Source organism: Lathyrus oleraceus, chromosome 1, assembly GCF_024323335.1.
Source record: "Lathyrus oleraceus cultivar Zhongwan6 chromosome 1, CAAS_Psat_ZW6_1.0, whole genome shotgun sequence".
In the NCBI taxonomy this organism is placed as follows: Eukaryota; Viridiplantae; Streptophyta; class Magnoliopsida; order Fabales; family Fabaceae; genus Lathyrus; species Lathyrus oleraceus.
Genome location: NC_066579.1, coordinates 218,031,944 through 218,044,371, shown reverse-complemented (window position 1 = coordinate 218,044,371; position 12,428 = coordinate 218,031,944). Strand labels below are relative to the sequence as shown.

At 32.4% G+C, this 12,428-nt stretch overlaps 1 protein-coding gene across 1 annotated transcript; it reads right to left on the bottom strand.

Moving 5' to 3' along the window:
- Window positions 1–455: 455 nt before the first annotated feature.
- On the bottom strand, window positions 456–2,808 carry LOC127100685 (uncharacterized). Its single transcript, XM_051037942.1, has 4 exons — window positions 2,421–2,808; window positions 2,242–2,331; window positions 644–1,913; window positions 456–501 (listed from the first exon to the last, which is right to left on the bottom strand). Exons 1-4 carry the CDS (start codon window positions 2,689–2,691, stop codon window positions 456–458), a joined length of 1,677 nt encoding a protein of 558 aa, XP_050893899.1. The 5' UTR covers window positions 2,692–2,808.
- Window positions 2,809–12,428: the final 9,620 nt, after the last annotated feature.

Here is a 12,428-nt window from a genome sequence, read left to right as displayed (position 1 = left end):
AAATTACCAGCATTGAACTTTGGTGTCAAGAAAGAAGAGGTTAAAGATATGATAAAAATTTACTTAGATTATTTAAACTAGGTGTGTTCTTATTTGGATTTTTATGATGTTTAATGTTTCTTTGTTGTTTCTATTGCACTGTTAAAGAATTGTACTGCTATGTTTCTTTATGATTGTGATGTTTAATGTTTATTTTTCTAATCATCTTCTATTGGTTTTTTGGAGTAATGTCATTGTCTATTTTATTTTTCATTTGTTAAAAAATTCTAACGTGCAGTACCAGTGCCATCAGTAAGGAACTAACATGCATTCTTCATGAAACTAACTAGTAAGTCTAATGTAAACTAACTAGCATTCTTCATATTTTCTTCTTATTGTAATGTACAGTACCAATAATATGAAATAGGTAGTACAACACATAAACTAATAAGTCTAATGTAACTAACTAGCATTCTTCATATTTCCTTCTCCATGTAAATTCCATGATCTAGAACCAACCTCCTGAAAAATGAATAAATCAAATTTGACAAAAATTAGCGTACACTATTTTATTTAAAAATTTATAGAAAATACGATTATATAAACCAACAAGTTCGTACCTTAATTATCATTGTTTAAATATTGAAAAGTATTTTCAACTAACTCTCGGTCACATTTTAGTTGCGTAGGTAGTATGCCTCGATTAAGCAACACTTCTTTCTTCATATGGGGAATTCGGTAATTATTAGATCCTTTAATTTTCATGATTTCAATCATACAAGATTGAAGTGTGAGAAAATTTTTGTCAGATTGTTTGCTAGAAAAATTATCATATGAGTTTTGCACAACTTCAATGAGTTCATCAACTGATTTTGAAACTTCCTTTTGTTGTAATGATTGAATGGCATTGAAAAAACCCAGATCTAAAACATTTAAATCAGGAGAATTCGGTGGTTGACAAGATAAACGGATGTCAAATCCTCCTTCAGAAGCTGCTTTACGAAATTCTTCATCGTCAATAGAAACATGACACGGAGCATTATCTTGTTGTATATAAATTGTTTCCATTGCATGTTCTCTCGGCCATTTTTCTTTAATTGCAGGTAACACTTTATTGATTAGAAAATTTCGACTAACTTCTTTAGTGATAGAAGTAATCGGTTTAGTTTCAAGTGTACCCGAAGCTCTATTGATACTTGACCTTTTTGCTGCAACTTTTTGAACAAGAGGAAAGACGCCAATTTTTCCCGAAAATATCTCCTTATCACCGTCATCAAATCTAAGCCTAGCGACTGCTACTAAAAACATGACTTTTCCAATAAAATTTTTATTTTTGCATGTGCGATATGGCTCATCCTCATTTTCAAGAAGGTAGTAGTTAGCTGATTTTTTGGTCATGTAGAACCATTTTTCATCTATGTGGACGATATTATGCATAGACTTAAACTCCGGATCATGAGGAAGACTAGTTTCTTCAGGCATGGACAAGCAAAATCTAAGACGATCTTTCATATTGCTATCTTTCATTTGTGGCTTTAGAGCATTTGAATGCCGACGCAAAGTCCCATCCTTTACAAACTTAAACAATGCTGTTTTGCTAATGCCCAAGGCAAATGCGAGGCTCTGAAGAGTGCTACGTTTAGCTAACGAAATATCCCGCACTTTTTCAATATCTACCGCAACTCTTTTCCGACCACAATTTTTTGTTCTTTTATGAGACGCATCACCTGTTTGAGATACTTGCTTCCAAATTCGATAAATAACATCGATGGATACCGAGTATTTGGATGCCAACCATATAACAGTTCCGGATTTTAGTTTTCCACCACAACTATTCTTTATCAATAATTGAGCAATTATTTTCCGTTGATCATTGTTTAAAAATGATCTTTTTTTCCTAAAAGTTTCAGGTTCATGTTGAACCATTGTGGACACTGCATGAAAAAATTGAAAATAATTAAGAAACAAGTATATGCTGCTACGCTGCTACTGTCTCATGTTTGTTACTACATGTTTTTATTGGCAAACAAAATATGGCTCTGTAATGAATAGAAAACAAATGATGACACTCCATTTATATTAATTTATGCATGTCTCATGTTTGTTGCTAATGCATGACTCATGCATGTTTTATATTTATAAACAAAATATGGCAATGTAGTAATGAATAGAAAACAAAAAGTAATGATATGATATGAAAAAAAGATGACACAGTAATGATATGAACAAACAAAAATATAATGATATGATAAAAAATCTTACTAGCTGCAATACTTTCAGTTTCTCCATCACTTTCATATTGATTAAATTCAGTCTCCTCTCCATCTTCTTCATTTGGAATAAATTCACTCTCTGCAATTTTATAAAACAGTATTAAAAGTGAAAAAAATTAATTAAGTTGTTCAAAAATTATCTAACATAAAAGTATTAGAGCATATTACCTTCTTCCATGACATGAACTTCATTTGAATATAAAGCATCAACATCAATGTCCTCATTAATATTAAAAATACCATGTTCAAAATCATTTTCACAATTGAACATATTAGCTTCTTCCATGTATTCTTCATTTGATGAACTACCATGTAGGTCCTTAAAAGACAAGTTAAAATTACTTGAAGAAGGATCATTTAGATTAATGGATGGTGCTATGTTGCATTCCATCATTTCATGATCAATATATGGAGTGTTTAGATCAATATTAAGAGGCATTTTTATGTGAACCAAAAGATAATGATACAGGAAATGTAAAATTTTGGCTATGAAAATGAGAACCAAAAGCTTTAGTATTTATAGAACTCACTATGAAAATGTTAAATTTCTACAGGGCGGGACCATGGAAATTTAGGCGGGTGGAGAATACAGTAAATGGACTAAGAAGTGTTGTTTTTAGGCGGGACAAATTTCTACAGAAAATTTTAGTAAGAGTAAGTGGAATATATAACCACTAAATGACTAACCATTAAATGGTATTAATAAAAATTGACTAACCATTAAATGGTTATAATAAAAATATTAATTTATTTCTAAATTAAAAAATAAGGGTAAGTATGGAAAAAATGTATATTTTCCATTACTTAAATGAATATATAGCCACTTTCTTAAAGGGTGAGCTTTTTTTTTTTTTGCTTACATATGAGACCGGAGGGAGTAACCTTTAAGATTTCATCCAACTACCGTCCATAATAAAATCTAAAATTTATATCAAAAGACTAATGTGAATGACACATTAATGCTACACACATAACATACTAATATGATTATATGCATATTCATATTCATCACAACAATATAACATTTACAATACAAAAATATAAAGGGTATTCATAACATCAACCAACAACCCAACAACTTCATTTACAACTACATAAAGGCTTAGTCACAAAATCTGAAAAAGACATAAACAATACACATCACAATGTCAGTGCACAAACACTGAAATGCAACAAAAGCCAACATTATTGATATGTTAAAAAAAGAAACCAATAACTCTAGCAAAGGACATAAACATTCAGAAAGTTGTATTACTACTACTAACCACAGGTGGAGAGAGAGAGAGAGAGAGAGAGAGAGAGAGAGAGAGAGAGAGTACTTCCGAGAGGAGGAAGAGAACAAAAAATGATTTGTGTTCAAAGAAATGAATGAAGAGGGTAAAAATTGGATGTCCCAAATGAATGAAGATGGTGAAGATGAAGATTTTGCTATTGTTATCGTCTGGTTCGCTAGAGCATCTGTTATGAAGGAAATAAAGAACATATTATGTTTTAATTTTGTAGTAACAAATTTCACCACGGTTGCCAATACCAACCGTAAATATGGAACATATAATAACAATTGATACAAATAGTCATAGTTAATTGTATTTCAATTTTTATTTAACAATATAAGATAAAGGGCACACATTTTTTTTGTAGAAAAAATAGAAAAATGTTGATGTTGGGAATTTGAAGCTTAAAACCCTTAATCTATCATCACAGTTCTTATTATGAACCGTGATGAAAGTATTTTAATAAAATAAAATCAAGTGCTTAAAATAATCATTACTACAGTTGGCATAACGGCCATAGTAATATGATGTTACCAAAGGTTTATTTCGTAGCAGTGGAAAGAAGAAACTTATTTATTTTTCTTCATTTTCCATGAATAGTTTTAAGGAAAGGTATGTTGTACAACATATTCCACCATATATATTATGAGTTAAGTTATTGTTGTTCAAAATTACTTTGACCTTTAGGGTTTGTTGCTTTTCGTGTTGTTAAGATTAGATTATAGGTTTTACGTTGTTGTTTTGGTTGAGATAAGTAAGAAGTTTAAGTTTTTGTTGAGGATTTTGTTAGTTATGTTTTTGTTTTTGTTAAGTTATGTTATTGTTAATGCAAGTAAAAGTTTTTCGTTAATGTTGATTGTCGTGGTGCGCAAAATACCTTAGCATCTAAACACTCGAAATAGACACATAGTTTCCATCGAAGTTTTTATTTGAAGGGAAACATGGTCATCGCAACTAGTTAAGGGTTTAGGAGTCGGTTATGTCATGGGAATATACTAATACCCCTGACATCCGTTGTACTCAGCGGGAACCTACTAATAGGCTAGGGTTAAGTGTTCTTAAGAGAATGTTTGCAATTATTTTGTTTATTTGTTAAAAGGGATAGTTACAAAAGATTTAAAGAGGGAAAATGTTAGTTTTTTATTATTGCCCTCGCCAAGGTTTCGAAACCATGTGCCTACGTATCCCAAAAGAGCAATGAGAAAGTAAGAGCTTCGTAGTTCGTGTAAAATAATTTATGGATTGGTTCATTTTATAGAATAGTATTAGATCGCATTTTAATGGTTAAAAGTATTCATGTACGCTCTCATGATGGATGTTTAGGCATTATTTATATTTGCGTTAAATATATCAGACTATTTTTTTATGAAAAAGTTTGGTTTAAGTGCGCAAGGGCAAAAAAATGATTTGATGGGTTAAGATGAATTTTAGTTGTGAAAAAAAAGTTTTTATCTTTTATTCTTGATTTTTTTATTAATTAAATAACCTAATGAAAATAAAAAGGCATGTTTTGTATTTCTTTTTTGTTTTTTCTGCAATTTTTTTATTCAAAATAATAACAGAAATAGAAATAAAAGTAGACAAAAACCAAAATATTAATAATGCTAAAATGGAGAATAAAATAGTAATAGTAAGAAAAACAAAAAAAATGACAAAATAGAAAAAACAAGATAAAAATAATGATAAAAATAAAAACGAGACAATAAAAATAGAGAAAAAAATGAAATAATATAATAACAAGAAAACAAGGTAATAAAAATAAAAACAATAAAATAATAACAATGACAAAAACAATGATGATAAAAAGACTAAAATGGAAAATAATAGTAAATATGAAAAATGAAAAACAATAATGAAAAGACAAAAATAAAATAGTAATAATGACATAATGGAAAAAAAACAAGATAATGGTAAAGATAAAAATAAAAATAAAAGAATGTAATAATAAACAAAGTGAAAATAATAAAATAACAATAGAAAAAAATAAAATAGAAAATATTCTATTATGGATTATTTCAAATGGTGGTTTTGGTATGATCAGGTTGGTGTAGGGTGTGTGAAGGTTTGGTTTAATGGAGGAATTTTAGTGTTGTTGTTTAAAGATAGGAATGAAGGTGAAAAATTGTTGAAGTTTGAGTGGTCGTGAATGATTGTGTATGTTACAAATGATGAAAAATGGATTATGAATGTGAAGGTGTTTATGGTTATGGAAATATGAAGGATCGTGATGGTTTATGTGGTATGGTGGTTGGGTTTGTGTTGATGAACACGTGAAAGAGGGAGAAGATTTTGGAATTACTTTTGGACTTTTCTCTCTGAATTATGGATGACAAAGATATGTAAAAATTGATGTTTATTTATAATGTGAAAAATTAGGTTAAAAGACAAAAAAGGAAAAAAAATGAAATAGTATCAGATATTATCTGATTTTTCTTGATTAGGAAGCTGACACACTTTGATTAATCAGAAGCCATTATGACAAAGCCTGACAAATCAGAAACATGTTTGCCAAAATTTGACCAATCAGAAAACCAGAATGACAAATTGTGAGATATTTTTTAAATCCGCAGGAAACTTGCAGATTTTCCTGGGGAATTTGACTTTAGGGACTAAAAGCAACATATAAAATGAGATACAGGGGCTCAGACAAATTTTTTTTACAGGAACAAAAACCAAACACTCGTTACTTACAGGGATCAATAGACTATTTTAGCCTTTATATTTTTGTGATTTTTTTTTGCTATTTCGTGCATAAAATAATGAATTAAATGGAAAATTAGTTTTTTTTTACTATTTTGGCCAACATTTTACTTTTTTTTATCTTTTTTTAATAAATAACCAAAATAAAAAAGGAAAATAGTGGGATTCGAATCCGCAACCCTGTATTTGACATTCTTGGACACTTACCACTATAACTAACAAACACTTTTTTTTAAATGATTAAAATAAAAAATAATAAAAAACAAGCAAACATAATTTAGTGTACGACAATTGCCTCTATTTAATTACCTTCAACTTGAGGGCATGAGTGACGATATACCTCATGTAATCATGGTGGAAGATAATTAAATATGAAAGGACCCAAATTTTTGTTCATGAAATGGAATATAGAAAACAAATTAGTCATGATAGGGTAAAAGATCTGCGCCTTCCCGAGGATCGGTGCTTAGATCAAACATAAATAGATCGTCGCTAGAGACCGATGCTTAGATCAAACATAAAGAGATTGTCATCGGAGACTGAGGCTTAGATCAAACATAAATAGATCGTCGTCGGAGATTGATGCTTAGATCAAACACAAAGATAGCGTTGTCGGAGACCAGGGCTTAGATCAAACATAAATAGATCTTTGTCGAAGATCGATGTTTAGATCAAACATAAAGAGATCGTCGTCAGAGACTGGTGCTCAGATAAAACCTAAAGAGATCGTCGCCGGAGATTGATGCTTAGATCGGACATAAAGAGATCGTTGTCTTCCCGAGAGTTGGTTCTTGGATTGAACATAAATAGATCATCATCGAAGATCGATGCTTCGATCAAACATAAAGAGATCGTAACCGGAGACTGGTGCTTCGATCAAACATAAAGAGATTGTCACCGGAGATCGGTGCTTAAATCGAACATAAAAGAGATCATCACCTTCCCGAGGGTTGGTGTTTAATTCAAATATAAAGAGATCGTTACTGGAAATTGATGCTTATATTAAGATAATTCGTCACTAACTTGAAAGTTGGTGCTTATACTTAAGAACAAAGAGATTATCTTCAACCCGAAGGACGATGCTTAGATTAAAACAAGTTGTCGCTAACTCGAAAGTCGATGCTTAGACTAAGACAGGTCGTCTCCAACTCGAAAGTCAGTGCTTAGAGTTAAGAATACATTGATCGTGTTCAACCTGAAGGTAGATGCTTATATCAAGGTAAGGAGATTTGTTAAGGATATGAGTGATCAACACCTACTCATGAGCTACCATGGATCATTTAAGATGACCATATACTATGAGAGATTCCAAAAAGAACTTTATGGGGAAAATTACTTACTAGGGAAACCAATAATCATTCCTTCTTAGGGAATCATAACAGTGTTATATGGGGATTTGACTTCTATGGGAGATCACAAAACCTTTGATTATGCTATGTTAATGCATGTGCCACTGAATGCTTTCTTATGTTATGATATGTTTTAAGTTGGGGATTGGACTTCTACTAGAGGTCACTAAATTCTTTCTTATGTTATGATATGTTTTAAGTTGACGCATGTGTCAATGCATGATATGCCTTTGGTTATTCGACATAGCACAAAACATCTTAGAGATGATACACATGAAATAATGCATGAAATGTAATGATTGATCAATGCATGTAATGGGTTACTAGATGTGTGCAAATGTAAATTGGATTTTAAGGGGAATATGTCATGCATGGATTAGATGAAAAAATCCAAGAAAGATTGAAATATAGAATTCCAGTGGAGACCCGACTTTGGTGTGCCAACGAGGGTTTGATTTTTGAGATGTGGGCATCAAGCAAAGTCGGACTTTGAAAGGTGAACTTCCAGATGAGAACTAGATTTTAAGGATAAATTACCATATGAGAACGGGTTTTAAAATGGGCTACCAAATAAGAACTGGTGAAAAAAGATTAAGTTGCCAGACATGACTGGTTTTTGTTTTCTAGGCGGGAACTAGTTTTACAATCGGCCACCAAATGGGAACTAGTTTGAAAAAATATCTGCCAAATGGGAACTGGTTTTAAAAAATACTTACTGGTCGGAAACTAGTTTTGATTTACTGTTAGATGGGAAATGAATTTCAAATAAGCTACCAGACAAAACCGGTGAAAGAGATTAACTCACCAGACGGGAAATGGTGTTGTTTTTGTTTTTTCAAACGAGAACTGAATTTTAAAATAGACTTACCAGACGAGAACTGGTGTTATTTTTGGATTGTCAGATGGGAACTAAATTTTAAAATATACTTACTAGACGGGAAATTTTTTAATTTACTATTAGATGGGAATTTACTTTATATATGCTACTAGACAGAAACTGGATTTAACTTCCAGATGAAAACTAGAGTTTAATTTATTACAAGACGAGAATTGTATTTGATTGTAAGACGAGAACTAGACTTTAATTGATTACTAGAAGAGAACTGGATTTGACCGCTAGACGAGAATTGGACTTTGAATGATTACCAGACGAGAACTAGATTTGACTTCCAAACGAGAACTAGACTTCAACTAACTATCAGACGAGAACTGGACTTGACTTCCATACGAGAACTATACTTTAATTTATTATCAGAGGAGAACTAGATTTGAAATTGAACGAGTTCTGAGCAAGAATAAGATTCTGAAGAAGAAAAGGGTTTTGAACTTTGCCATACAAATATTGGTCTTTGTGGGTGTCAAATGATGTTGGGCTTTGATGGATTTACATGATATAATGTTGATGACCAACAATCTTTAGGGTTAAGGGTGAGTGCCACATATGACTCATTCTATGCCTGATGATTGAGATTTTTTTTATGCATGAAGTAGGATGATTGCTTATGCGATATGTGTTAGAAATGCATGAAGTGTGATGACTGATTGATGCATGTGGTATATTAATTTTGTTCCAAAGGAGATTGGGCTTTAGGGTTAGTGCCAAGTGAGACAGGTGTTACTCCACGAAAAATATAGAGTCGCCGTCGGATTTAATTTATTCCAAAGGAAAGGGAAAATAACGATAAAACCCCAAGAGAATGGTCTTTGAAACCATGAGAAAATTTGGGAGCCGGTTATACAAGGGGAAGGTATTAGTACCCCTCACATTCGTTGTACTCTACGGGAACCATTTTTCTTGTTCTTTGTGCGTATGGATATCGTTATATGAAGGTTACTTGCTTTTAGTTTATGGAGAAAATATGTCTTAAATTAGTGTACTCGCCAAGGAATCAAACCTTTATGCCTACATATCCTCATTCGTGCAATAAGGAAGTTAGAGCTTTGTAGTTCCGATCATAAAATGGAGTGTTTGTCATTTGTTTTTAATGGATAATGTTAACGTTTGTGTTCTAGTGGTTAATGTTACGTGTATGCTCACGTCATGGGAGTCTTAAGTGTTTGTTTATTTGTGGTAGAATGGACACGCTTAGATCATATTCTAGCAGTTAAACATCGTTTGTATCCTCGCGCATGAGAGGCTTAAGCTTCGTTTGCGGTAGAACGAAAGTAACATGCCATTTCTAAAAGAATGCTTTGAAAGATGACCTAAGGCAGAAAATTGGATTTGATTGGTTATATTTGATTTTAGTATGGATACAAGTATCAGACCACAAGCTAGGTATGGCCGACAATCTGAATACTTGGGAGTTGAGAGGAAAGTTGCATCCTAACCCCTCTTTTTCATCCAAAAGTGTGTGGATTATGAAATTTGTTTGGCGAGTTTAATCATTGGTACTTAGAGGGAGAAAAGTATCTAACCCTTGGCTAAGCACGGCCAACAATTAGAATACTCGGGAGTTAAGAGGACAATGGAATCCTAGCAATTATGTTTCTCTCTCAGAGCATGGTGTTTTGTATAGGAAGTCAAGTAATCAGCCACAAGCTAGGTATGGCCGACAACCCAAGTACTTGAGTGTAGTGCACAAGTAGGTATACCCCACTTTTGCATTCCAGTTTATTGAGAAAAGGTTTTTGAAAAGGGCACTTGATGTTGGATAAAGCGTTTTGAATTTATTATGAAAAGGTGTGTGAAGAGATAGATATAAAGATAGGTTGAAGTAGAAATGATGGGAGAATGGAATGTGTCACGACTGGAAAAATCACAGAGTCGCCACCATATTTTATTCGTTCCTAAGGAACATTGAAATAATAATAAAACCTATGGATAAAGGGATAAACTAGGTTCGAGAGTCGGTTAAGTAAGGGGAAGGTGTTAGGCACCCCTTACCTTCATTGTACTCAATGGGATCCTCCTCTTATCCTATGATTAACGTGTGTTTCTAAGGGAATGTTTGCCTATATTTCTCATCTACTTATTTATTAAGAGAATGTTATTATTCATAGGAAATGAGTTGATTAATGGAGTCAAGCACATAAAAGGTTTTTGATTACCGTACTCACTAGAGTGTTAAGACTCTATGCCTATATACCTCCACATTATGTGAAGGATCCGAGCACCATAGTTCTTCTAGAAAATATTTATTTGTTTTGTATTTTTTTAGATTTTTGCGAAAGTACTCAACTCATCGGGGGCCGAGAAATGACTAATTTTGAAAATGCCTCAATGCACGAAGGTAGAAAGGACTTGAACTTTGAGTGTATGGTATTGATTTTAAGTTAATTGGTAATTGTAAAATGTTATAGTTAATTTATTTAGAGATTAAATTAAGAGACATAACTATATATACATAATTAATTTTTATATGGAATTATAAACATCATAAAATAAATGACGAAAAAGAACATTACGATATCAACTAAAGCATGTCTATCCTAAGGAATATCCCAAAAGTTAGCCCTACAATTAATCGTAAAAATGCACTAATAAAAACCTAATTTCCAAAGCATATTTTTGTATTTTGGAAAATTAAAATTGAATTAACTAAACCCTTTGACTTAGAAAATTAATAACTTTAATTAAATCAACTAATTATTAATTAGATTTTAAAAATGAAATATTAATTTTAATGTTTTTTATTCAGAAAAAAAGTTAATTAATTAAAATTGAATAAATTAAAGAAGGGGTGTATATTAAATAGATTAGCAATAGGCCTCTGATTGGGGGGGTGTTAAAAGTAGTGGATTTGAGGCTAATTGGCTTGGAGCCCAAGGCGCCACACAGGTCAACCCAGGAGAGTTAATGATTGACTATTAACTGGGGACGTTAGGTGCGCTAACTAAAGGAGTCAACATGATCTCTTGAAGTGCGTTGGATGAGAAAACCTAGAAAAGTAAGCGAAACAAATAGATGAGATTCAGAGTTAACAAAGGGACCATGGTGCGCTTGGACTCACGGGATGAGTCAAAGTCAAGTCATCCGAAGGCTTTGAGGACACGGAGGGAATATGTAAACACGCCTCCTTCATATTTGATTCATTTCTCAATTTTCTTTCTCTCTCTTATTATCCTTGCTCTCTACTCCCTCTCTCTCTCTCTAACTCTCTTCTGAAACTCTAACTCTGACCACCCTTCAAAGCTCACAACCACCATATAATGTATTTCTAGATCTCAGGTTGAAGCTTAACCAGGATCTTCAACCAGTGTTCATCTGGGTGACGAACACCTTCCCATAACCTTTAATCCTATGAACCCTAACCCCAACCTGATGAACTCTACCCCTAACTTCAAGAACCCTAACCCTCTTCAACGTATTCAAATGAACCCTAACCCCATTCATGTGAACCCTAACCCTATTCCCATGAACCCTAACCCTAAGTCACAAACCCTAACCCTAAATCATGAACTCTAAACCTAAACCATATTCAAACTTTAAACAGTCCCCTAGATTTTCACAAATCGGGATCTAATGCAACCGTACCCAAACCCTTAAAAACATCCACGCATCATTTAAACACAGTCAAACATAGAGATGAAAACAAACGATTAAGCGAAAAGAGTTCATTAACCTACATAATGGAGGAGTATTCCAGTTACAAAAAGGAAAAGAGTTTTCTCTCGAGTTTCTTTTCCTTTGATCGCTTACTACCTTCTTTCTGACTTCTTCTTTCTCTTTTATTACAAGGTACTTCCTGATCTGTTGATGGAAGCTAGGCTCGCGTGAATTAAGGTTTCAATGTGAAACCCTGAATTAAAATCATTTTTTGAATTAATTTTGATATTTTTTGTGAATTAAATGATTGTTGACTTGTTTTTAAATATTTTTAAATACTTCTGACTTTCCAAAAATTCTAAAA

Bases quoted from the DNA above. Each gene is read 5' to 3' on its own strand.
- LOC127100685 (XM_051037942.1), bottom strand. From the start codon at position 2,691: ATGCCTCTTAATATTGATCTAAACACTCCATATATTGATCATGAAATG. The intron at 2,332-2,420 runs GTAATATGCTCT...ATAAAATTGCAG, and splicing joins AGTTCATGTCATGGAAGAAG to AGAGTGAATTTATTCCAAAT. The intron at 502-643 runs GTTAGTTGAAAA...TTCATTTTTCAG, and splicing joins CAACTAAAATGTGACCGAGA to GAGGTTGGTTCTAGATCATG.